The sequence below is a fragment of the Typopeltis vanoorti genome, chromosome 3, assembly GCF_054136105.1.
Source record: "Typopeltis vanoorti isolate ZY-2024b chromosome 3, IOZ_Tvanoo_1.0, whole genome shotgun sequence".
Taxonomy (NCBI): Eukaryota; Metazoa; Arthropoda; class Arachnida; order Uropygi; family Thelyphonidae; genus Typopeltis; species Typopeltis vanoorti.
Window position 1 is genome coordinate 130098904 of NC_143551.1, and position 27715 is coordinate 130126618.

General features: G+C 36.7%; 1 protein-coding gene across 9 annotated transcripts in view; it reads right to left on the minus strand.

Annotated features, from left to right (window-relative positions):
* Positions 1-27715, minus strand: part of LOC150108568 (peptidyl-glycine alpha-amidating monooxygenase B-like) — a 521418-nt gene that overhangs the window by 77965 nt on the left and 415738 nt on the right. For all 9 annotated transcript variants that reach the window (XM_090390860.1, XM_090390858.1, XM_090390856.1 and 6 more), the window contains one exon: positions 17910-18110. In XM_090390860.1, the coding sequence (XP_090246986.1) occupies positions 17910-18110 (201 nt within the window). The remainder of the gene's footprint in view (positions 1-17909; positions 18111-27715) is intronic.

Sequence of the window (27715 nt, forward strand, 5' to 3'; positions counted from 1 at the left end):
CTAATCGGTATGGGTGGTAAGGTCTGAATTTAATACAGATAAGTGCTATTGGAGTTTCAGAACACAATTTATACACTGCTTGACAAAATTAACAAAACATTCAGAAAGTGTGGTGTAACTCATGCAGCATGCGATGAAGTAGGACAAAAACATAGTATGCGATGTATAGTAGAATAACCATAAAATGAAGTGACAGCAAGAAATGTTGGACAGGTATAAGGAACATTACATAGAGGCATATAAGAGAAACCACATTACAGAAGTCAACACAGTGCTTGAAAATATGGTCATATGACATCGGAACAGTGATTATCTCCTCTAATGGTTAAACAGGCCTGACATCCTTATATTGAGATGGTGGACCATCTCAACATAAGGATGTCTATAAGATTCTGAGGCAACAAATCACATTCTTCCATCAGAGCAGACTTAGTTACAGAGTAACTGAGGTGGTGACAGTTGGTATGCAATGAGATGCACAAGGGCATCCCAAACATGCTTGATCAGATTTAAGCCTGATAATCGTGCTGGGCAAGGTAGTCATTAGTTATTTTTAGTTTCATTATACGCCTCCACTACTTGAGCTCTAAGGGCAATAACATTGTCATGCATGAAAAGAAAATCTGAACCAACCACACTCCTACAAAGTTGTACATAGGATTTGAGGATATGTTCTGGGTATTTCTAAGTAGTTACAATATTTATTCCTATCAGAAACATAAAGAGAAGGTTAAGTTAATTATCATTATTCCATCCTAAACAAGAATGCTGCTTCCATGATAAGCATCCCTTTCTCTGATACTAAAGAGATGATAATGCATTCCTTGCTCTCTCTCTCTCTCTCCTAATCAAACATCTAGAATCTGTTAGTTATTCCATTTGTAGGCTAAAATGGGACTCATCAGGGAAGAGAACTGTACACTATGTCAGGGTTCCAAGTCACATATTCATGATGATGATTCATCATGATTGACATATGCATCCAGGAATTTGACTGAAATGAATATGACCACATTGCCACCAATTGGTGAGAGTGTTCATACGGTCTTGACCTGGGAGGTGGCTAAATGTGTGGAATTTTCAATTAAGACAGGGTACATGTGGAATTACAAGGCTAGTAAGTATGACAAGCTTAGGAGATTGCTTGGTTCAGTGCCATGGCATGTAAAACTTCAAAGGCTGGATGTTGATAGTGCATGGGAAGTGGTTAAGGAGTGTTTGCAGGAGGTAATGACTGACTGAATACCTAGAGACAGGATGGTAAATCAAGTGGGGAATAAATGGATGAATAACACCATTAAGCTTGAGCTGCAAAGAAAGAAACAACTGTGGGGGGAATTTAAGGAGAAAGGTGACCTGCAGGCACATGAAAAGTATAAAGCACAGGCCAGAAAGGTAACTAGTGTGGTAAGAAAAGCAAAAGCAGATTATGAAAGGGAATTAGCAATGCAAGCTAAGAATCCCAAGCAGTTCTTTCTATATGCTGCAAGTAAAAGAAAAAATGTACATGGCAGAATGATTTTAAGGAATTCCGATGGTAGGGAGGTAACTGAATCAGTTGAAATAGTGGAATTACTGAGCGAGCACTTTGCAAGAGTATATCATCCAAGTGGTGATATTGCAGGAATGAAGGAACCAATAACTTATACAGGAATTGAAATGAATGAAATGGAGGTGAATAGTATATTACAAAACCTTAATGTGAATACATCTGTGGGATTGGATGGTATACCAGCTCGGGTCTTACGTGAAGTGGCAAAAGAATTGTCAGTGCCCTTGACCATTTTGTTTAATTTGGGTCTCAGGTCTGGGTTAGTCCCGAGGGGGTGGAAGGAGGGAAAATAGTTCCACTGCATAAAGGAGGCTCCAAGACTGCTGTTGCAAATTACCGACTGATCAGTATCAGGAGTTGTTGTCAAGGTTTTGCAGAAAGTAGCCAAGAGAAAAATACAGGAATGGATAGATGATAATAGGATACTGTATGGGAGACAGTATGGTTTTGTGAAGGGTAGATCGTGCCTCAGTAACTTGCTTATGTTTTATAACACAGTGACGGCTGAACTGGATAAGGGTAATGGGTTTACAGTGATACTGCACGACCATGCTGAGGCCTTTTGTTTAATCAGTAAACTGCAACATATGGGAATGGATATAGGGTTGGTGAGATGGATAGGAGGGTGGTTGATGGAGAGATATCAGAGAGTAGTTTATTCAGGAGTAGAGTCCACACCACTAGTCACAGGCCTTCTTTTGGACTCTACTCCTGAAACTACTCTCTGATATCTCTCCATCAACCAATATAGGAAAGGATCTGAGAGGAACTGTTCATTTGCTTGCTGATGATGCAAAGTTGGGTAGAGCAATAGATCCCCATGATGTCAAAATTTTGTAGGATGATTTGGATAGATTGGAAGACTGTGCTAAGGAGAATGGATGTCACTTTAATGTGGCAAAATGGGTTATGCATTTTGGGGTGAAAAGAATAGCAGCAGTATACCACATTGGTGGAACTGTACTCCAGGAGATTGACGAGGCCAGGGATTTGGGAGTGTTGGTGGACAGAGAGTTGAAGTTTAGGAGGCACGTTGCAAAAATGGCTAAATCAGTTCATCAGATTACTTGGTTACTGAAGAATACTTTGACGAGCAGAGACAAGCAGGTTATTTTCCTCTTTATCGAGCCTGGATAAGATTCCATCTTGACTACTGTGCCTAAATCTGGGTGCCAGGGTTTCTTCTTGATGGGAAGGAGGTAGAGAGGATCCAGAGGCGAGTGACCAAAATGATATCTGGTCTATGGAATGAACCTTATGAGAACAGGTTGAAGATCTTGAAAGTTTATTTTTCACTTGGTTAGAGTATAATAAATTTAGTTTAATCCTTTATCCAAGTGTGAGCAAACAAAGTTTGCTCCTGAAAGTATCTTCAGGACTGGGTTAAGGTGGTACAACACCAGGGCAACTCGTTGCAAAGGTGGAGAAAGCTACCAACACTCCTATCTCAGTATCTCCTATAATGCAAAACACATCTCCTTGCGAATATGTCTATTGTTATGCATTAAGGGAAGGGCCACTACCCAGACTAGTTTCGACCTTTATTGAGGTCTCTTCAGTGGGAGCCAGGCCCAAGTGGAGATATCAGGCAGAAGCATTAGCAGGTCATCTCCACCTATAGGACCTGCTAATGCTTCTGCCTGATATCTCCACTTGGGCCTGGCTCCCACTGAAGAGACCTCAATAAAGGTCGAAACTAGTCTGGGTAGTGGCCCTTCCCTTAATGCATAACAATAGACATATTCGCAAGGAGATGTGTTTTGCATTATAGGAGATACTGAGATAGGAGTGTTAGTAACTTGCTCCACCTTTGCAACGAGTTGCCCTGGTGTTGTACCACCTTAACCCAGTCCTGAAGATACTTTCAGGCGCAAACTTTGTTTGCTCACACTTGGATAAAGGATTAAACTAAATTTATTATATTATAGGTTGAAGATCTGTGTTTTGCAGAAATTGGTTGATAAGTGGAAGAGGGGGTGATATGATTCAGACATTCCAATACCTGAAGGGTTTTTACAAGATTAATTCAGAGGAAAATTTTCAGAACAGGTCTGGTGGTGAGAGAACTAGGGGCCATCCATGGAAATTGGGCAAGAGTGTGGTTAGCAAGGGTGTTAGAACTAGATTTTTTTGCTTGGAGAGTGGTGAATGAGTGGAATAAGCTGCCAGTGTCTGTTGTGGGTGCCATGAGTATGAGCGAGTGAGTTCAAAGCAAAGTATGATAGATACTGTACGGATGCTAAATAGGTGTTCTGGACATGATGTTTAGGGCCTACCTCGATGAGTCTAAGGACTCCTTGGAGTTGCCCGTAATAATAATAATAATAATGACACCAGTTTGAATGAGTTGTGAGGTGGTTTGTGGTTAATGGGATACAAACCATTGGCTATCTTGGAGTCCACTTGAATTCAGCCTTCTTAACACAGTCTGGCTGCAAATATTTTCACTGTGGCAACCTCAAGAGAAAGTTGGTGATAGGACAGCATAGTTCCATCTTGCTCTAGTAGCAAGATGGGTCCTGTCTCCTGAAACTGCATCCATAGAACTGAGACAACACTTTGTGAACACATTAAGCCAACATGCCACTTTCACCTACAACTATGCATGTCATTCAATGGCCCACCATCTCAAAGAATCAAAAAATATTCATGAAAAACCTTTTGTTCTGTTAATTTTGTCAAGCAATGTAGTGGGAGAAATAGAGGAATGTATAAGGCAGCCATTTTTCTTAATATATCTAAAACATTCAAATATGTACATCATGACTTCGCTCCTGAAAATGTCTAGATACAGAGTTAGAGACCTATCCTATTTTTAAATATATGTTAACAAGTGATAACAAACTATATACTGTAAGTTTGAATGCTGCCATCCTATGAGACTACCTCATAGGATGGCAGCATATCATTTGCTGATGACATAACATTAATATATACTGAAACAACCCCTAAGGATTTAGAAAATTCGATCAAACAATGATAAGTTGAAACTAAATAAGTGATTTATCAATAATGACCTTAAAATTAATACTGATAGAATTAATACAGATAAGATGCATATAGAACCCTTTTAATAACATATAAGTGTCTATCATATTCTCTCTTTTCCACCTAACATCATAGGAAGATTTAATTTTTAATAACATATAAGTGTCTATCATATTCTCTCTTTTCCACCTATCGTCATAAGAAGCATTCCACAGACCTGTCACCAACTTGGTTACTCATCTCTGAATCCTCTCCAAAACCTCCTGATCCCCAAGAAACCAAGGCGAACAAATCTGAGCAAAGTAGTTAATATGTAGCTAAATCATAGCCATATAAAGAGGGATAAATAGTCTCCCTTACTTGTTAGTGTCCAGTAATCTTCAGTGCTATTTTACCAACTTCTGCAATATGCTCTTTGAACTTCAGCTCTCTGCCCACCATTAACTTCCATGTCCATAGCCTCATAAATTTCCTCTAATCCAGTACCAATAATGATACACAGTAAGTAAACTTTTCAGCCTGAAGTGCATAACCATACATTTTGCAACATTAAATTCATAATCATTATCCTTTGCCAGCAATGTTAATTTATTTAAATCATCCTGCAGAATATCCATATCACCTTTATCAACTATTTTCCAGTTTTGCAACATCAGCAAACAACTGAATATCCTTAAACGTGTGGACAGACTTATGTGTTCGTCGAACATGTTGTTTATTATTTTAACGGTATCATAGAACACAGAAACTAAGTAAATAATTAATTTATTAACTCGATGCTGATATTTCGCTGGTATTATAACCAGCATCTTCAGAGCACAAAAACACTGTTTGTCACAATACGCAAGACTAAAACAACATGGTGTACTTAAACAAAATTGTAGCAGCAACACAAAGACTAGAGTCCTGACTATTTGGCCACATGGCCCTGAGACATTGAAAACATTCTTAGCACATTTAAATAGCCAACATCCAAAAATCCACTTTACTATGGAACTGGAAGCCAACAACTGTCTGCCCTTCCTGGATACACTCATCACACGTCTCCCAGATGGTTCCCTATCATTTTCAGTTTTTAGAAAACCCACACCTACAGGCAGATACTTACACAAACAATCACACCATCATCCTTCTCAACAATATGGCATATTAAAAACGCTAACCCATAGAGCGAGAGCAATCTGTTCCAATGACAAGGCTCTTACTGCTGAACTGACTCACTTACACCACACCTTCTTGGCCAACGGCTACAATCCACATAAAATAAACAAAATACTAAACACTCCTAAGAAACCCCTCCCACCATCCACCACAGAGAACTACAACAAAACAGTCACCATCCCTTACATTAAAGGCACATCCGAAAAGATCTCAAGAATTCTCAATAAACATAAACTACGCACTACATTCAGACCATGTAGCAAATTAGCCACCCTCATCCGCTCACCCAAGGACAGCATTCCTCCTTTATCACATCCAGGAGTCTACCAAGTACCCTGCTCATGCAATCAAGCCTACTACGGTCAAACAGGAAGAACTATGAATATCCGCATCAGCGAACATAAACGATACGTCTAGAATTATTATTATGGGAAGTCGGGCCTAGCAGACCATGCTCTGGATACCCCTACACACAGGATCAACTGGAAAAAACACAAAAGTACTACACAGAAACCCGTATAAATCAGAGCGATTGTTCTTAGAGGCGACAGAAGCCCTAAAACACACTCCAAATCTCAACAAATATGGCTGTATTAACTTGCCGAAGATCTGGGAGACAGTCATATTAAGAAAAAACTAGCACTTTTCTAGGACTCTAGTAATATATGATAGATTTTTTTTTTTTTTTTTCAGATAGAGGGCGCCAAAATCAGGACTCTAGTCTTTGTGTTGCTGCTACAATTTTGTTTAAGTACACCATGTTGTTTTAGTCTAGCGTATTGTGACAAACAGTGTTTTTGTGCTCTGAAGATGCTGGTTATAATACCAGCGAAATATCAGCATCAAGTTAATAAATTAATTATTTACTTAGTTTCTGTGTTCTATGATACCGTTAAAATAATAAACAACTGAATATCCTCCTTAAATCTTTTCCTATATCATTAATATACAAATTAAATAATGGCCCTGGTACAGAACTCTACTAGTTACTCTCTCAACTCTCATTCTCCTAGATTCTGCTCTACCATATACTACTCTTTGGTGCCTGCCTGCCTGTGTGTCAGTCACTCATCTATCCATGTTACCAGCAGCATTCCCATTCCATTTCCTTCAACTTTTATGACAGATTTCCATGAGGTATTCTGTCAAATCCTTTTGCAAAGACCAGCAATATTATGGTGTATCCATTTCCCTTATCTAATTCTCCAGTCACTCTATTATAAAATGTGAATAAATTACTAAGGCAGGATATACCTTTTACAAGGCCATGCTGTCCACCAAATAGATTATCATATTCCTATGCATTTTACCTTTAACCAACTTTTCCAATACTTTAACCACATTCCTGAGATACTAACTGGTTTGTAATTTGCTACAAACCAATTAACTGTTCCACTTGGAGCCACATTTATATACCAGAACTACCTGACTCTCTTTTCACTCCCTGGGATCCTTGCCAGAGATGAGATTTATATTAAACAACTTCAAAGAGGCATTACCGAATTCTCTTGCAAATTTGCATAGCACACAGGCTGACATGCCATACAGTCTCAATGTTACTTTCAATATGCTGAGCATATCCTCTTTATCTACCTCAATTCTGGTATCAGCAACTACAAAATCTCCAGTTGGATGATACACTTTGCAAAGTGATCACTCAACAGCTAAACTATTTCTTTTGCTTTTGTTGCCTTCGTAACACCACCACTGATTATAGTCATCTTTCCTTTTACTTACTACATAACCTACTTAGCTCATTTTCTCTCCTCATATGATTTGGCCTTTCTTATCATACTAGTCACCCTTCTTGCCTGCAATTTGTACTGCTCATGTGCATACTGATCACCTTTTTCTTTATATTTCCTCCACAATGTTTAATTTTTTCTTTTCTTTTTTTTTTTTTTTTTTTGCAGTTCTTACTTTATATCTCTACTCATCCACTTAACTTTCACTTGGATTATCCTCATACTGATTCTTTCAAACAATCCCTGATTACTTCTTATACTGATTCATTCAAACAATCCCTGATGACTTCCATGAACTACTGACATTCTGATAAGCCATGGCACTTCTCCAAGCTGCCTGCTAAGTCTGTCATAATCACTGGCCTTAGAGTTCAACATAAACCCTTTCTTGACAGAGAATTTCACATGTTTAGAAACTTCCCAGAACAAGACTGCATGGCTGCTCTCCCCTGTTGGAATTAGTGTCTACCTTTGTTATGGATACATCTTTTGATGCTATTACCAGACCAAGCACCTCAAAACCCTGATGACATGATTTTATTATTATTACATAACACCTCCAGGAAGTCCAAAGCCTCATCGAGGGAGGGTACCTACTCTACAACTCTCCGTCTCCACCAATCCAACTACCTTCATCATCTACACCAACCACCAGCACTAATATTTTTACAAACAAACATCCATGCCCATGGCAGGATTCAAACCCACAGCCTTTTGGCTGGAGAGAGTGGATACGCTAACCACTCAGCCAAGCAGGCCGGCTTTACATGATATTTCAGGTAATTATACTTTAAAAACTGTATAAATTCCACTTCCATTATGCCATATCCCCCTTTGCTCTCTCCAATCTATATCCCCATAATAACTGCTTAACCTACACTTATTGTGCTAATTTGCCAATGCATGGTGTCCACAGGAAGATGTGGAAACCCCCCCCCCCCTCGGTCTATAGTAGTAACAACAATATATATATTTTGTCCTACTGGCCACTATCTCACAGCAAATAGCCTTAAATGAGCCATTACCTAAAATCTTCTTTAACTTCTGATTTTGCTGGTTGAAGTTCTTCAGCTATCATCTGCAATACCTCCTGTCCTGTCCTCTTTATTCTCCATGAAAATACAATACTCTTTACATTCTATCCTGTAACACTATCATTTTTTGTCAATGAGATCTCACTGATCACAATAATTTTTAGCCAAGTTGAGCTGACCAATGCAATAAACGCCAGTCCTTTATTTCTGATACTTCTGGCATTTGTGATGCATTTCAACGATGCCTTGGACGCAGTTATCCTTTTGTAATGTCATTACCAACCAATTCAGATTTGAAACCTGTGAAATTACATTCAGTATTGCATAATCATTTCTGTACACACAATCATTTGTCTCAGTTTAGCTGAACCAACACTGCCCCCCCCCCCCCAATACTTCTAGTTTCTCTGATTTTGCCCTTTCATCCTCTCATTGTGTAACACTCTCCAAGCATCTAACTTCTAAACCATTAACAAATGTAGTCCATCATGCATATACAAGTCCTTTCACCCATTAGACCATCAAATTTACTCCATGTATCTATAAACTGCATGCCATTCCTCCTGAATGATCTTCTCATTTTGCTTCTTCGAGAAACTCTCTCATATCTTCTCTCAGTGCCTATTTCTTACCTTTCAAATTTGTGCTAGACAACACAATGAATTCTCTTCCTTCTCCGCTCTGCAAACTAGCAGCTTCACTAACATTCTTGATTTACTCACCTGGAAAACAACATGCTTTTATCAGTTTTACTTAAGTAGACCTCTTACCATCAAATCTCCATACAACCTTCTCCTACTTCCAGATTCTTTGCACTTTCATACTTTTCCCATCCACTTTTTTCTTTCATTCTTTCTCCTGATGCACTGTACAACAAACATTGATCTTAGAAGTCATTTTAACATTCATTGTAGATGAAGAAAGAGAGAGAGAGACAGAGAGAACAAGAACTACAGATAAGTTTTTAAAGTTTTCCTGCTATTGATATAGTTTTCTGATGGTTTATATTTGGCTGTATATTGTCCTGCTCTGATGATGCTAGTAAACATTACTAACAAAATATAAAGGAGTAATAAAATATTACTGTTTATTTACATTCTTGTATTCTTTTGTTCATCATTAAATTCCTGACGTGTACCCTCAAGAGATGTATAGGATATGATAGTACTACATGAAAATATTACATCACTACTAACTTCCTATTTACAATTTTTCTCCAAATCAATCTGTTACCCGTCAGCACTCCAACATTATCAGATCTTATATTTCTATCTTCTAAGGCACTTTCTACCACATCAAGCCACCAATATCTTGGTCTTCCTCTGGGTCTTTTTCCTGCCAACCTGGCAGAGAACACTTGTTTTGCTAATCTTTCCTCTCCCATTCTGTTTTAAGTGACCATACCACCTGAGATTAGCTCTGCTAACACATTCCTGGATGTTAACAATGTCAAGTTCTTTCCTAATATCCACATTTTTAATATGATATTGCCATTGATGCCATCTGCTCCTGCCCCTAATCTTTCTCAGGACTCTCATATCTGCAGTCTCTAGTCTTTGGTCAAGTGTTTTACTTCTAACCCAGCGCTCAGATCCATAAGTTAAAATGGTTTGAACACCATCTTGTATACAGCTAATTTAGTGTTTTAACTAATTTCTCTCTTATTCCATATAAATTTATTCATTTAACTTCCCACCATATCAGCTTTGTTGATTCTGTTGTCTATTTCCATATCTTCACTAAAAATCGTGCCAAAGTAGCTGAAATATTTTACTTATTCTATAGGCCCTGCCCTCCATGCAAAATGGTTGTTATTTTCAATGCTTTTGTCCATTTTTACTGTCTTTGTCTTGTTATTGCTAACCTTCATACCATATCTATTACAACAGTTATTCAATTTAGTCAGGGAATTTTGCAGACTTGTAGCAGATTTATTTAGAAGTATAACATCATCATCTGCATAAAGCAAAGAGCTAACATTAACATCTCCAATTTTGATATCAGGTTGAATACCATTGAATACCAAACCATTTTGATATCAGGTTGTATTCTTTTGTTAAATTAGTGAATCATGTCTCATAGACACGAAAGCCTCAAATTCAGGGATAGTACAAAAGTAACACGTATTTGAAACAATCTAGTGTGAGATTATGGGCAGTAAGACAAAATATACATTTAGCTGTTGCCATAGGCCAGGGAATTCCACAGATGATCTGGAAGAAATGCATCACCAAATTAGCACAATGAGTACAGGTCGAGTGATTATTTATGGGGAGACTTCAACTATGGAGATATAGACTGGGAGGAAGCAGGATGATATATGGCAGGAAGGAAACAGAATTCATACACCTACTAAGAGATAATTACTTAAAGCAGCATGTGATGGAGGGAACTATGGGTGGGAGGGTAATGGACCTGGTCATAGGATCAGAAGAGCTATCCATAACCAAGGCAACCTCATTGCCTCCAATTGGTTAAAGTTACCATGTGGTCTTGACTTGGGAGATTGTACAACATGAGAAATCTGTCAAGAAGGGGTATATGTGGAACTACAACGCAAGTGATTAAGACAAGCTTAGGAAGAAGCTTAAATCTGTGCAATGGCATAAAATGCTGCAGGGTAAGGATGTTAGTAGTGCATGTGAGATAGTTACAAGTCATCTAGAGGAAGCAATATTAAATTGTATACCTAAGGTGAGGAGGGTTAATCAGGTAGGAGTAGTTAGATGGATGAGTGATATCATTAAGCGAGCTGCAGAAGAAGAAAATGCTGTGGAAGGCATATAAAGAGAAAGATGACCAGCAAACTCACAAACATTACAAGGCTCAGGCAAGAAAGGTGAGCAGCATGACAAGGAAAGCAAAATCAGATTATGAGAAGAATATATCCCAAAGAGTTCTTTTGTTATGTGGCAAGTAAGAGGAAGAATGACTATGGAAGATTAACCTTAATGAGTGATGATGGTCACGAGTTGAGAGAAGCAGATAAAATAGTCGACTTACTGAGTGATCACTTTGCAAGGGCATATCATCCCAATGAGGTTACTGATTTAACATATGTGACAGACACTAATGCGGGAACAGAGGTGGATGAATTAGAGGTTCTTAGGATATTGCAGAATCTCAATGTAAATACAGCTGTGGGATTAGATGGGATATCAGCTAGGGTTTTGTGAGAATGTGCAAGGGAACTGGCAATGCCTTTGACTAGAATCTCAATGTAAATACAGCTGTGGGATTAGATGGGATATCAGCTAGGGTTTTGTGAGAATGTGCAAGGGAACTGGCAATGCCTTTGACTAGGCTCTTTTATTTAAGTCTGAGCTCTAGGAGAGTTCCAAGGGAGTAGAAAGAGGGCAAAATAATTCGCTTGCATATGGGAGGTTCTAAGACTGCAGTAGCAAATTATAGACCAATCAGTATCTCAGGCATCATGGTAAAAGAAAAATTGGTCAAAGCGAGAATTCAATAATGGGTAGATAAAAATATGATACTGCATGAGGATCAACATGGCTTTGTGAAGGGTCGGTGATACCTTAGTAATTTACGAACTTTTTATAATAGAGTAACAGCTGAGTTAAATAAAGGAAATGGCTATATGATGATTTTGCTGGATTTTGCAAAGGCATTTGACAGAATGCCTTTGCAAAATCCAGTAAAATCATTGTGTAGCCAAATGAGAATGGATGTGACATTAGTTAAGTGAATCAAAGGGCGGCTGCTGGACAGATATCAAAAAGTGGTATATGAAGGGGCAGAATCAAGGCGTAAACAGGTGACTAGTGGTGTGCCACAAGGTTCAGTGCTAGAACCTTTGCTGTTTAATTTGTACATAAATGATATAGAAAATAACTTAAATGGAAATATTCAGTTGTTTGCTGATGATGCAAAATTAGGTAGAGCAATAGTTAATCAAGGTGATGTGGAGAGCTTGCAGGACGATTTCAACAGGCTGTCAATGATGGCCAAAGACAATGGGTGTCAGTTTGATGTGGAGAAATGTAAAGTTATGCATTTTGAAATAAATAGATTACAAGCTGTTTATCACATTGATGGCACCATACTCCACAAGTGATGGCACAATACTTCTTCTATTCCAGGGAATAGAAGATGCTGGAGATTTAGGGGTGGTAGACAGAGAGTTAAAGTATAGAGGACAAATTGCTAAGGTAGCCCATACGAGATTACTTGGCTATTGAAGAACACATTAACAAGTAGAGACAAGGAAGTTGTTATTCCTCTTTATAAGGCCTTGATACACCCACATCTGGATTATTGTGCTCAAGTCTGATGCCATGCGTTTCTTGGGAATGGGGAAACGGTGGAACAAAATGGTGAGTGGTCTATGGAATGTTCCTTACTATGTGGATAGACTGAGGGTGTATGGATTGCAGAAACTGGTTGATAGAAGAAAAAGAGGGGATATGATAGAAACATTTAAGTTGCTTAAAGGGCTTTAGAGGATTGATGTAGGGAAAATGTTTCTGCACTTGGCTAGAGGAAGGTGAATAAAGGTGTGGTTAGCAGGGGTGTGATGACTAGATTTTATTTTCATTTATGAGTGCTTTGTCTGTTAATGAGTTCAAAGAGAGGTATGATAGATTGTGTGGATAGATTGGATCTCCCACAATGAATCTTCGAACTCCATGGAGATGCCCATATAATAATAACAATAATAATAGTATACATGAGTTAAGGAAAAAATTATCATAGAAGGGTAGTCTTCTTTCTTTGGTCATGTAGCAATGGTATGCTATCTAGTGAGAGAAGTGGAAGTATGGAAGGAAAAATTGCCCATGATCACTCAGTCATAGGAGGAATCAAAAGAGCTGTCAGTCATTTGCATAGGAGACATTTTCTGCATTTGTGATGAAAACTACTAAAATTTCCTTAAATCTCTCAGAACAAAGCAGACTACTATCAAACAACCTCTCTCTCTCTCTCTCTCTCTCTCTCTCTCTCTCACACACACACACACACACACACAAAATGCATAGTTTTTGTGTATGTAATTATCAGTAATTCTGCTATTTTCTTTGATATATGTTAAACACCACCCGTCCATTCCTGGTTTCTGTATTATATATTTAAAAAAAAAATGATTATGACAATGATTACATTTAATCTGGCTATAAGGCTATCACACAAAAGCACTATTATACAAATCTACATAATATAGTATGGCGGAAAAAAAAAGAAGTACTGAATTAACTACAACGATATATGTTATAAAGTAAAAGGGTTTAATAACAAAGAAATATATGTTTATATCTGATGATATATACATCCACAACTATCAGTAGAATTTTGATTAAATAAAAAATTAACAATGGTAGTTTACATGCTTGAAATGGGCACCTTGTCTTTAAAGAAAGGTTTCATAGCACATGTGAAGGTTTTCTGTAATCTTGGAGAACAAGGTTTGGGACAGACATCTGCTGGAGATATCAGGTAATTTTATCCATTAATTCATCTAGGTTTGAAGGTGGGTTATGGTGGAATACTCATTCTCTCAACATAATCCAAAATGAAGGCATCAAGTGATGTGGGATCAGGAGAACATGAAGGGTAAAGGCATTTTGTGAACCTTGAAATGAGCCTCCTGGGGGTTTTCTAGAGTGTATTCTGATAAATACACTCTAGAAAAACCACGTGATGTGTAACAGGTCTTTCCTGCTGGAATACCTGTGCATGACATGGAATGTTTTTTGCACAATACACCTTATGCAAATCCTAGATGAACAGAACAACACATTCTCGATGTAGCATTCGCTATTCAAAGTCATGGTTACACCACCCTCTTCAATGAAATAGGGACCAATTATACCATGGCCAGAAACCCCCCCCCCACACACACACACCATGCAGTGTATGGTTTCTGCTGGTGACCTTCTTGCTGTGAAGAGGTTTCTCTTGGACAAATTCAGGTCTTGATAAATCAAGAAACCTGTAGGTTTGTCTCTGTTTACATGACTACTTAGATTGAAATGCGTTCCATCCGAGAACCAGACATTATGGAGGAAGGATGGATTTTCACAGACATTGGCCAGCATGCATGGTTATACCACCCTCTGTATTCCTGCTGTGCAGCATAATCTTTTAAACACTGACCCATCTGAATGACATATGAAAAGGCATCCAGCTCTTTAAGGAGCTGGATCCTTAAGGATTCTCCTTAGTATCCCAAGTTGTACTGCTGTTCAAGCGTTGACTGAGTTTCGTAGACTGTAACGCTTGCTCCAGCATACACCCATGATTCTCATTTGTGTTATCAGTTCATGATCTCCCCTGAATGCCCTTTGCATTGTGGCAGAGCACTCTTGGTACATTGGAATTTCTTGAATAAGGCAATGATGACACTACTGCTTGGGGTACGCTTAAGGAAATGACAAAGTGCTCACAAAAATGTCATAAGCTTGGACCATTTGCTCTGCCAACTTCGTATGAATGAAAATAATGCTCAACAATAAACGTCTTTTCTTCCAATGACTACACCATTACCATAGCTAAATGTAATGGCTAGACTCTACACATGCTCTACTATTAATGTGTGTGCAGTCAAACGGCATATCTCATAGTGCGTGTACTGAAGGGGGGGGGGGGTGTCAAAGTACAGTACTGTTTTATTTGCATGATACCATATAATCCAGGAAAAAAAAATACTTTTCTAATGCTCCTTGTGACACTAACTAGTGTAACATTTTTAACACTAGTTAGTGTTTAACAAAAACACCAGTTTTTGTATTTGTGAAGATGTCTCTGTGACAGAGACAAAATATTGAAACGATTAAACCTGCTGTTTAATTATTTCTCTTTGTGCTGCAGTTATTCTATTAAATTGTATTATGAGTCTTAATATCCATGAATGAGCACCACCTTGCTTTTTTTTTTTTTTGGAGTCTTAAAAATGTTCGATGATTTGTCTGTAGGGCAGGGTTCACATATTATCTAACTCTTTCCACTTACAACATGAAAATATGCTACAGATGCCCAAGAAAAGGTGAACAGAAATGTCAGAACTAGATAACTGTGAATCTACTAAACCTTTATATTTAGTTTTAAATAGCTTGTTTTTTGTTAAATGAATTAACAAACTTTGTTAATTCATTTAATAAAAAACAAGCAATTTAAAATCAATTCATGTTGATTTTGTGTACAAGAAGTTGAAATTAGAAGAAAAAAAAAATGAAATGGATACCCAAACAACTGCTAAAATATTTTATTCTAATTTCATAGCTATCGTTTTTTATTTGAGACTTCATAATCTGGTCATTTAATACAGAATGTTTAAACAAAGCAGGAAAAATTATGATTCTGTATCAATCCTATAATTAACCATATAAAATGATTCAATGAAATATAAACTTTTATATGTAAAAAAAAAATTTTAGTTTGAGTATAGTTCACCCACTGTTTGTATATCTCTCCTTGGCATTTTGCCAAGAATAGTCGATTCATGCTGAAGAGGAGAAAGAAATGAAGGATGTACGAATTGGTTGCCAACATGCGAAATCACGTGCTTTCTTGTCTGTCGCTGTAGTAGTACTAGTTTGATTTTTGTTGTCGCTTTTTTGCATTATTTTTTTTATTATTAATTTGTATGATGGATGCAGTACAGTCAACTGTTGTTAAACGTTTCAGTAGCTCTTGCAAAAGAATATTGAATAATGTGTTGACATTCTGCGAAAAAGAATCGTCTCCTTGTTCCCCTTTCTCAAGTCATAAAACGTGCAAGTGCAATTGCGGGCATATCGGGGTCGACTGTTAAAAGAATTCGTAGGGAAAGAAAAAAAATCGCCAGAGTAAAGAAGACCATCAAAACCGTAGCTTTGAATGATTTTGATGTAGACGTTATAAGAAAAACTTCACGAATTTTACGTGGTCGAGAAAAGAGTGCCAACTGTTCCGAAATTGATTCCTGTGCTTCAAGAAAAAAATTAATTTTCTTTGGAAAAGAGAAACTTTAAGGAAAATACTTCATGAAATCAGATTTTGTTTTAAAAAGTCCCAGAATAAAAGGAAACTTATCATGGAGTGAAGTGACACTGTTTTATCTAGAGCGCAGTATTTGAGAGCAATAAGACGTTTCAGGGAGGAAAAAAAAACGATTGTGTATCTAGATGAAACTTGGATTGATAGTAATTTAAATTATGGAAAATGTTGGCAGTCTAAAGAAGAATGTGGAGTGCTACAAACCGGAAATGTCTCACGGCGCATCATAATTTTGTGTGCGGGTGGAGAAATGGGTTTTTTACTGAATTCAAACTTACTATACAAAGCCAATTACCATAGGCAAATGAATTCTACGATCTTCAAAAAGTGGGCAGAAGAAAAACTGATTCCAAACCTTCCTAAAATGCTGTTGTTATAATTGATAACGCTTCATATCACTCTATTCGATCAAACAAAGTTCCAAACTGGTCAAATAAGAAGCAATTTCTTATGGATTGGCTCTCTGCAAATAACATTTTTCGTTCCCCAGATATGCGAAAAATTGAATTGCTTAATTTGGTCAAAAGAAACTCGTCCACAACTAAACTATTTAAATTCAACACGATGGTCAAAGAGCATGGATTTCTAGCTTTGAGGCTACCACCATATCATTGCGATATTAATACTATTAAGTATGTTTGGCAGAAGTGAAAAGTTTCATTCGCCATTGCAACGTAAGACTTTTTAAAGTCTTACGTTGCAATTGTCGAAACTTTTTTAAGCTTTCAGAACAGGCGATTGAAAGTATTACAGTTCAAAACTGAGGAAAATATTGCTTTCATGTCACCTCGTAAAATATGTATTGGGACAGAGATGGAATTATCGAAGAATTATGCAAACCTTGGTGATCAGTTTAAGTGAAAGTGATGGCGATTCGGACACTGATTCAGATGACTATGAAGATTAAAAGGATTTGATAACGGTATTTTTTCCAACCTTTTTTTGCATGGGTTTGTTAAAAGAGTCACAACAAGTCATAAATAATTAATCGGTTTAGGACATTAAAGTGTCTCAGTTCTCTCAACTGTAAGTTTAGAATATCTAAGTTCATTTGAAAAAATTTCTGTTTTTCTGTATAATTATTTTTATTTTATAGAAAACTTTCTTAAAAATAAACTTAGTTTTAAATTTTTGTTTTATGCTATACCTTTTTTAATTTTGTTAATACTCTACGTACATTTTTCCAACTATCATACCAGTAAAATAGTTACTCTTTAAAAGCTACATGTTCGTAAAAGAAAAGCTAAATTTTCCAACCTGTATTAATAAACAAACACATCCCAGAAGACAGATTGATTACCCTATTATCGGAATGGATTCTCCTTTTTTCTGACATGCGCAGAAGTGTCGAGGGACCTCTAATCGGTGGGCGAACTATAAACTGCTTAACAAAAACACATATACATATTTTAAAAGAGAGTTTGACATCAACTATACCTTTAGCAGGAGTATAAGCCACTGAAAATATCCTCCCATGAAATTCCTTTCGAGCTATTTGGAACTTATAGTGACTACCAGATAAAGTAAAGCACTGAATTCTTCCATTTTCTCTGTCTGCAACACATATTAATCCTTTATCCTCTGCTATTATAACTTTATGAGGAATATAAAATGTTCCAGGTGGTGGAAGATGAACATCTATTTCATAAATTTAAAAATAAATAAAACACATAACATGCAGAGCAGTTTTATTTTTGTTAATAAAAGATCTTTACAATACAAAGTCACTTATTATGTTCAGTGCAATTTTTTTAAAAAAAAACATGAAAAGCAGTGTGTACAATCCATCAGTATACTTTTTTTCATGGATATAGGTGGTCATTGTGATTATATCCAGCACATGACAAACCTTAACTAGTTTAAATAAAGACGTCTTAATTTTGTAGATTTTTGCAAAATTTTTTTAGAAAGAAATAAAGATAGAGAGAGAAACACTTAATAGGCTAATTATAACAGGTGCATCACACATCATCATTATGTTTATTATGTAATGGACGATGTCCATTGTGTACAATTATGGAGACAAACTACCATGTTAGACTACACACTTTACTTAGAATAAATTTATTCGAATTAAAGTAAGTGGTCTAACATGGAAGTTTGACTTCATAACTACACAATGAATCCTGTTCACCATTAATTGAAAGAAAGCAAGGATAATGGCATTTAGAGAAGTAATAAAAAGTGTGTATACACAGAGCAGTAATCTATTATCAAAAATTAATCTAGACCTATGTTTTGGCACATGCACTTACATATAATTTTTTTTCCCTAATTTTGTCATTACAATGGATGAATCAAAACAATTTCAACAGAGACCAATTTCATTGATTAATACATTCTACATTTAATTTCATTAACCGTATAAGAAAGTTTGATGTTTTGTCAATAAAAAAAGTCTCATTCTATTGAAACAAGAAAAAAAGAGAACATTTTATTATTTCAAAATGGTTTAAATATGAAAACAGAATTATAATATGAGTGAAAAGAAATTTTTATTTTTTATTGCTGACTCTCACCAACAAAAGGTTGTACACCTATAGTATCATGGATGGGTTAAGAATTTATTTTATTTCATTTTATTTTTGTATATTATTTATTTTTAAGATAGTCTCAAAAAACCTGCTCTGGAGACCAAACATGGAAAAAAGCCATTTCAGGCCTCCAATAAGTAAGGCATTGGCCTTGCACAAGGCAATGTAATTTGTTTCCTACTGAAAGACACCCATTTAGATATCAACCCTCACTTATGTTGAAATGCTCTTGCTCTCTACAGTCAATAGATACAGGACACAGAGGATGACCAAGAAAACTGTTTGGGCAAGTTTCTTTTAGAAGATCTCTCTTATTTCGAATGCTAGAAGCATTCGAAATAAGAGAGATGCTAGAAGCATTCGAAATAAGAGAGAAGAATTTTTGGCATTAGTCAGTGAAATCTCACCAAAAGTTGTAGGCATTAGTGAAACTTGGCTGTCAGCAGAAGATGTGGTCACTGGAATTGAATGTGATGGGTACAGTATTTTCAGGGAGGATAGAGAAGATAGAACAGGAGGAGGAGTACTGTTGATGATAGCTGATGTGTTGCAGCCAAAGAAAGTAGTATATCATGATGATAGACATGTGAATGAGAGTTCATTTGAGGCAGTCTGGTGCGAAATAGTGACCAACGCAACCAAATATACAGTTGGATGCTGCTATAGGCCAGGGAGTACGGGGGAAGATATTGAATTCATGCATCAGCAACTTAGTGCAATGAGTGAAGGCTTAGTGATTATTATGGGGAATTTTAATTATGGTGATATCAATTGGAAGGAGGAAATATCACGTAGCAAAAAGGAAATGGAGTTCATACATCTTCTACGAGATAATTACTTGAAACAGCACGTAACTGAAGGGACACGTGGTGTGAGAGTGTTGGACCTGGTTATTGGTTCAGAGGTTATATGCATAAGTAAGGTGTCCTCGTTACCTCCAGTTGGTGAAAGCGATCATGTGGTATTGACTTGGGAGGTTGCAAAATCTGTGGATTTTTCTATTAAGAAGGGGTATGTATGGAACTACAGGTTAGGCAATTATAACAAGCTTCGGAGTGAGCTTGCAGCCATCCCATGGCAAAACATATTGCAAGGGAAAGATGTTAGCAGTGCTTGGGATAAAATCAGCGGGTATCTGAGGAAAGCAATATCAGATTGTGTCCCTATGGTCAGGAGGTCAAACAAGGCAGGCATTAGATGGATGAGCAGTAGTATCAAGCTTGAACTGCAAAAAAAGAAAATGTTATGGAGAATTTACAAGGAGAAGGGCGATCAGGACACCCATGAGCAGTACAAGGCTCAAGCTAGGAAGGTTACCAGCATAGTAAGAAAAGCTAAATCAGATTATGAGAAGACCTTAGCCAAAGAGATCAAGGGTAATCCCAAAGAGTTCTTCCGCTATGTGGCAAGTAAGAGGAAGAATGACTTCGGAAGGATAACCTTAGTGGGTACTGATGGTATTGAGGTGACAAAATCAGATGTAATAGTCGAGTTACTGAGTGATCACTTCTCAAAAGTCTATCACCCAAGTGAGGATATCTCTATACCTATAGCAATACCTAATGTGAGAATTGAAGCTAAAGAATCAGAGGTATTAAATATATTGCAAAACTTAAATGCAAACACTGCGGTAGGCTTAGATGGAATATCAGCTTGGGTGTTGCGTGAATGTGCAAATGAATTGTCAACCCCTCTTACCTGGATATTTAATTTAAGTTTGAACTCTGGTATGGTCCCTAGGGAGTGGAAGTTAGGCAAAGTGGTTCCTTTGCATAAGGGTGGCTCTAAAACTGCGGTATTGAATTACAGACCAATCACCATCTCAGGAGTAGTGGTAAAAGTATTGGAAAAGTTGGTTAAAGACAAAATTCAAGAATGGGTGGATCAGGATATGATACTCTATAGAGGCCAACATGGTTTTGTTAAAGGTAGATCCTGCCTTAGCAATCTATTAACTATTCATAATAGAATAACATCCGAGTTGGACAAAGGAACTGGCTACACAGTGGTACTTCTGGATTTTGCTAAGGCTTTTGACAGGATACCCCATAGAACACTGTTACGCAAATTGGAGCAGATCGGAATGGATATTAAATTGGTGATATGGATAGGAGAATGGCTCAGGGAGAGATACCATAAGGTGGTGTATGGAGGAGCCGAGTCCAGAATGAGGCAGGTGACCAGTGGTGTACCTCAGGGCTCTGTGCTTGGGCCAATGTTGTTTAATTTGTATATAAATGATATAGGAAACGGCTTAAAGGGAGATATTCAGTTGTTTGCTGATGATGCAAAGTTGTGTAGTGCAATAAAAAATCAAGCTGATGTTGAAAGTTTGCAGGAGGATTTAAATAAGCTGGTAAAATGGGCAAAAGAAAATGGATGTCAGTTCAATGTGGAAAAGTGTAAAGTCATGCATTTTGGGATTAAAAGATTACCAGCTGTGTACTACATCGATGGAAAGGTACTCCAAGAGATTGATGAGGCTAGGGACTTAGGGGTATTGGTAGATAGGGAGATGAAGTTCAGAGGACACATTGCTAAGGTGTCCAAGATTGCACATAGGATTACTTGGTTGTTGAGGAACACACTGACATCCAGAGATAAAGAGGTTATTATTCCCCTTTATAAAGCATTGATACTTCCACATTTGGATTACTGTGCTCAGGTCTGGTCACCTGGATTCCTTGGAGATGAGGAGGCTGTGGAGAGGGTTCAGAGAAGAGTGACCAAGTTGGTGAGTGATATAAAAAATGCTCCCTACATTGATAGATTGAGAGCTTGTGGATTGCAGAGATTGGTTGATAGGCGAAGAAGAGGGGATATGATAGAAACATTCAAATTACTAAAAGGTTTTTATAGGATTGATGCAGGGGAAATGTTTCAGCTGTGTGATAGTGATGGAAGAACAAGAGGTCATCTCTGGAAATTAAAGAAGAGTGTGGTTAACAAAGGTGTCAGAACAAGGTTTTTTGCCTGGAGGGTGGTGAATGAGTGGAATTCATTGCCTGACTTAGTTGTGAGCTCTTCGTCTGTAAATGAATTCAAGAAGAGATATGACAGATATTGTTTTGCTAGTTTGGGTCTCCCGTGATGAGTCTACTGACTCCATGGAGATACCCGTAATAATAATAATAATAATAATAAAAGATGAGGCTTAGCAACCATCCGACATTTACCATCTAGCATAAAACATAGCAATTTGACTCACTTTCATTTAATAGACTTTTTCTCTATGAGTTTATGTTACATGAATATTTCTGTATATATATTTCTTTATTCATACATGAATAAATGATGATCATGACCTAATCCATGCCCATGGTAGGATTAACCCCCCGCCCCCCATACACACACAGCCAGCCTGTTGGAGAGCAAGTAGGTTAACCACTCGAAGAATCAGGCAGGCTTAGACAGCAGAATTTATTGCACTGAATGGTTATCATTTTGAGAATAAAAACAGCTCATGTAGAGTGAAAAACAATTCAAGCTGTTTTGCCAATAAGGATGAAATTATAATGGAAAAAAAAAAACATCTTATCAAGCAGTCTTGAACAAAGGACAACGAAAGTTATTCTCTTGCTCTATAAATCATGCAAACAGACATATGGGCTAGTCGGCTCTTATCATTATTTATATAGAATACAAGCTGAAACTGTTCAGAGTAGAATACTAGATGTTGTCATTTGCTAGTTTTAGCAAGAACCCCCCCCACCCCCACATATCATGACCACCATGACAAAGTTACATTATTCAAAGAATTCTATCAAGTGGTTATATATCTGTAAAAATCTGATGTGAAAAGTTAGAGCATTTAATAAATTTAGTTTAATCCTTTATCCAAGTGTGAGCAAACAATGTTTGCACCTCAAAATATCTTCAGGACTGGGGTAAGGTAGTACAACACTGAGCAACTTGCAGCAAGGTGGATCAAGTTCTCATCACTCCTTGTCTCAGTATCTCTCATAATGCAAAGCACATCTCCCTGCGGACATGTATACTGCTATGCATTAAGAGAAGGTAGTACAACCAGTTGTGCAAACGTTGTTTGCTCACACTTGGATAAAGGGTTAAACTAAATTTATTATAGTCTAACCAAGTGAAAAATAATCTTTCAGCATCTTTCTCTAAATCCAGAGTAATTTAATAATAAGGTGGCACACCTTTTGGCAGCTCCTATAGGTAAAGATGACCTCCATTGCTTCTGCCTTGGTGTCTCCACTGCTGAGCCTGGCTCCCACTGATGAGACCTCAATAAAGTTCGAAACTGGTATGAGTAGTGCCCCCCCCCTTTAATGCATAGCAGTATACATGTCTGCAAGGAGATGTGCTTTGCATTATGGGAGATACTGAGACAAGAAGTGATGAGAGCTTGATACACCTTTGCTGCGAGTTGCCCGGTGTTGTGCTACTACCTTACCCCAGTCCTGAAGATATTTTCAGGAGCAAACGTTGTTTGCTCACACTTGGATAAAGGATTAAACTAAATTTATTATAGTCTAACCAAGTGAAAAATAATCTTTAGAGCATTTAAGACAGTTTTTTAATATCTATATCCGATGAATGAAGCAGTAAGCACTGTCATATTGCTAGTTTATCATGTAAAATACAAGTTGTTTTTAATTCCTGTTTTCTTTATTTTCAGTTCTTTTAAATTCATAGTTTGCATAATTCATATTTACAGCAATATTTTTTTGTTATTGGTTTCATTTATGTTTTTTGGCTATCTGGTGTGTGTGTATATTCAATGGGCGATAATTTTCAAACTGGAAAGAACAAAGTAAAATTGCTTACAGAATATGAAAGTGTAACTCAAAAAGTTTTATTACTAATAGAATCAATGCTGCAGAATGCTAAATATTTAAGACAGTTTTTTAATATCTATATCCGATGAATGAAGCAGTAAGCACTGTCATATTGCTAGTTTATCATGTAAAATGTTTTTAATTCCTGTTTTCTTTATTTTCAGTTCTTTTAAATTGATAGTTTGCATAATTCATATTTACAGCAATATTTTTTTGTTATTGGTTTCATTTATGTTTTTTGGCTATCTGATGTGTGTGTGTGTGTGTGTGTATATATTCAATGGCCTATAATAGAATCAATGAGACAAGTTACTACCTTTATGATACTACCTTTTCAAACTGGAAAGAACAAAGTAAAATTGCTTACAGAATATGAAAGTGTAACTCAAAAAGTTTTATTACTAATAGAATCAATGCTGCAGAATGCTAAATAATTTCAACATGTGTGTCTTTCTTGGCATGTAAGATGTTCAAGTGATAATCAATTTCCCTTCAAGTGTTCTCCATCATTTGCAGTGTAACAGTTTCTATCGCAGCAACAATTCTGGTCTTCAGTTCATTGAGGGAGGTCACAGGGGGCCTGGTAAACAATGTCTTCATGTATCCCCTCAGGAAGAAATCAAGACAGCATAATATCGGGTGAGTGCAGAGGCCATGCTGTAAAATCTCTCATGATATGTGACTTCGTAACTTATGTTTGTTTTCAGGTTTTTTTTTTTTTTATCCTAAATAAATTCAAACCTGCATAAGATAGAAGCTTATGTGATTTATAATTAAGCCACGACTAATTTAAGGTAAAGATATATATACATAAATATATATATATATATATATAATATTTTTTAAAAGATTTGAATGACTAGAACCGAGATTTTAGTAAAAAGGTTTTAATATAAAAACACTACTAGTTTCGGCCTGTAACAGCCATCTTCAGGTGACATTATAAAAGAAAGAAAAAACACTAAACATTGAGGGTTAAAAGACTATGAACAACATAGACAGTCTCTATACATAATTAACATGAAAACGTTGTAGTTGTATTTGAAGCTGTTCTTTCGTTTGCAGCATTGTTGGGAGAGTGCGTGCCTGCTGCATCACGTGAACGCCAGTACATGATTACAGCTGAATGACTATCTGGGAGGTTGTAGCTCAAGTTGTTATTTAGATGAATAGGATTGAAGATGATTTCTCTAGATTCCACGATTTTTCTCTCTAGTTCGTCACTGCAACGGAAGATGTTAGTAGATTTTTCCCAGCAGACTTTGTGACTTTGGTTATCATCATTGGGATTAGCTGAGAAAAGGATATGACTTGATAATGCACCGGCTCGCTGTCTCTTGTAAGTAATGTCCCTCATGTGTTCTTCCATATGCAATTCGACAGATTTGTCTGTCTGTCCAAAGTAAGGAATATCACAGTCACACAATATTTTATATACACCAGGGTATTTTAGTTGATGATGAAAAGGTTTTGGGTGGCTAATTAAGGAACGGATCTTTGGAAGTGGAGTGAACAAGGTTCTGATATTGTATTTTCTTAGAACTTTTGCTAATTTATGTGAAACAGTACTTATGTAAGGAATAGATATACTGCCTTTGAATCTATTTGTTTCTTCTGAGTGATGTCTAGGAGGATTAAGAAGGAATTTGTCAATGATTTTCTTAGAATATCCATTAACTTCGAAAGAAGTTTTCAGTTTATTTCTGTAAGAAATTCATTTGGGTCATCAAGAAGAGAACGGGCTCTATGTCCCAATGTGGAAATTATTCCAAGCTTATGAGGAGGGAAATGATGGGACTGACTGTGCAGATATCTGTTGGTATGTGTGGGCTTTCTATATATTGATATTTTGAGTTTATCAGAAGAGCGAGTCAGTTTGACATCAAAAAAAGGTAAGGAATTATCCGTTTCAAGCTCGGCAGTAAACTTAATACTTTGATGTTGGCTATTGAGATGTTCGAGGAAAACCATAAGGGATTCATGTCCATGGCTCGTTGACTCGGTTAACATACATATTTTTTAAAAGATTTGAATGACTAGAACTGAGATTTAAGTAAAAAGGTTTTAATATAAAAAAATGTTAACCGAGTCAATGATCAGTCTGTCATCTATAACCTTCATGACGAGGCTTCTATTATCAATAATAAAAGAAACTTCAACAAGACACTAAAGAGTATTGGACTAAACATCAACAGGTTGGTCTTCTTAAAACGTTGCAAATTCCACGCTGTCTTTCCTAAATTTTTGTCCTTTAAAGAAAACATAACAACTGAACGTGCGAAGAGAATCTATCATAAAGCTAAATTAGACCTACTGTCTGAAAGAATATCAGATACTAAACGAACTCTCGCTTTCTTTTCAATAAAAAAGAACCATAGCTGAAAATCTGAAAGAATCTCTAGACAATGACAGTTGGCAGACCTTTAATACATACTGTGAATCTCAAGCAGCCAGAATACAATATAATAACAAAGTAAATCTTATAAGTAAATTTAAAACATTATAGAGATTACAAAATAATAGGAACTTCTCAAAACCACACGTCAATATTAACAAAGTCGTTATCAACAAATCTTCTTATATATTTTCGGACGTAGAAAAAAGCATCCTTAGTAAAGGTCTAAACTTTATTCCTTCCCCAAAATTAATACCAAAGGAGACGCTACTTACAAAAATAGAAAAAGCTGCTTCTTTTCTCCCTCCACAAGATGCGAATCTTCTACAAATTGAATCAATCTTTATTATCAATAACGCAAAACCACCTGCAGACAACATTACTTCAACTGAATGCAAAGCTATTAAAAGTTTAAAAAACAACAGAGATATAATCATCCTCCCTGCGGATAAAGGCAATGCAACAGTCATCCTGGACTCTGAAGATTACCAGAATAAAATGATTGAATTACTACATAATGATACCTACTCAATACTTGAGAGAGATCCAACTCGTGAACTTCAAAATCGTACAAACATCTTATTAAAAACAACAACTGAATTATCCCGAAACGTTTGTTTATCTCTACGCTCTCTCCATCCGTTAATTCCTTGCATATATGGTGTTCCTAAAATCCATAAAGAAAACACCCCATTACGCCAAATTGTAGAAGGTATCGATTCGCCTACGTACAATCTTTCAAAATATCTTGCCAAATACCTAAAACGTTTTTCAGGAAAGTTACCATCCTTCATCAAGAACACTACAGAATTTGTTACATATATCAAGGATATTACAGTTGATGAAAATGACATCATGGCTAGCTTGGACATAACTTCTTTGTTCACTAATGTCCCAACAGATGAAGTCCTAACATTACTCAAGGACAAGTTATCCAAAAAAATGTTAGCCTTGCTTACACATTGCATCAGGTCCGGTTACTTCAAATTTCAAGATAATATTTACAAACAAAATCATGGACTGGCTATGGATAATCCTTTATCTCCTGTTTTTGCAAATATTTACTTAGAGGATTTTGAAACCAAGGTTATCTCTTCCTTTATTTTAACACCTAAAGTTTGGAAACGTTATGTGGATGATGTCTTCATTGTTTGGAGCCATGGACATGAATCCCTTATGGTTTTCCTTGAACATCTCAATAGCCAACATCAAAGTATTAAGTTTACTGCCGAGCTTGAAACGGATAATTCCTTACCTTTTCTTGATGTCAAACTGACTCGCTCTTCTGATAAACTCAAAATATCAATATACAGAAAGCCCACACATACCAACAGATATCTGCACAGTCAGTCCCATCATTTCCCTCCTCATAAGCTTGGAATAATTTCCACACTGGGACATAGAGCCCGTTCTATTTTTGATGACCCAAATGAATTTCTTACAGAAATAAACCATCTGAAAACTTCTTTCGAAGTTAATGGATATTCCAAGAAAATCATTGACTAATTCCTT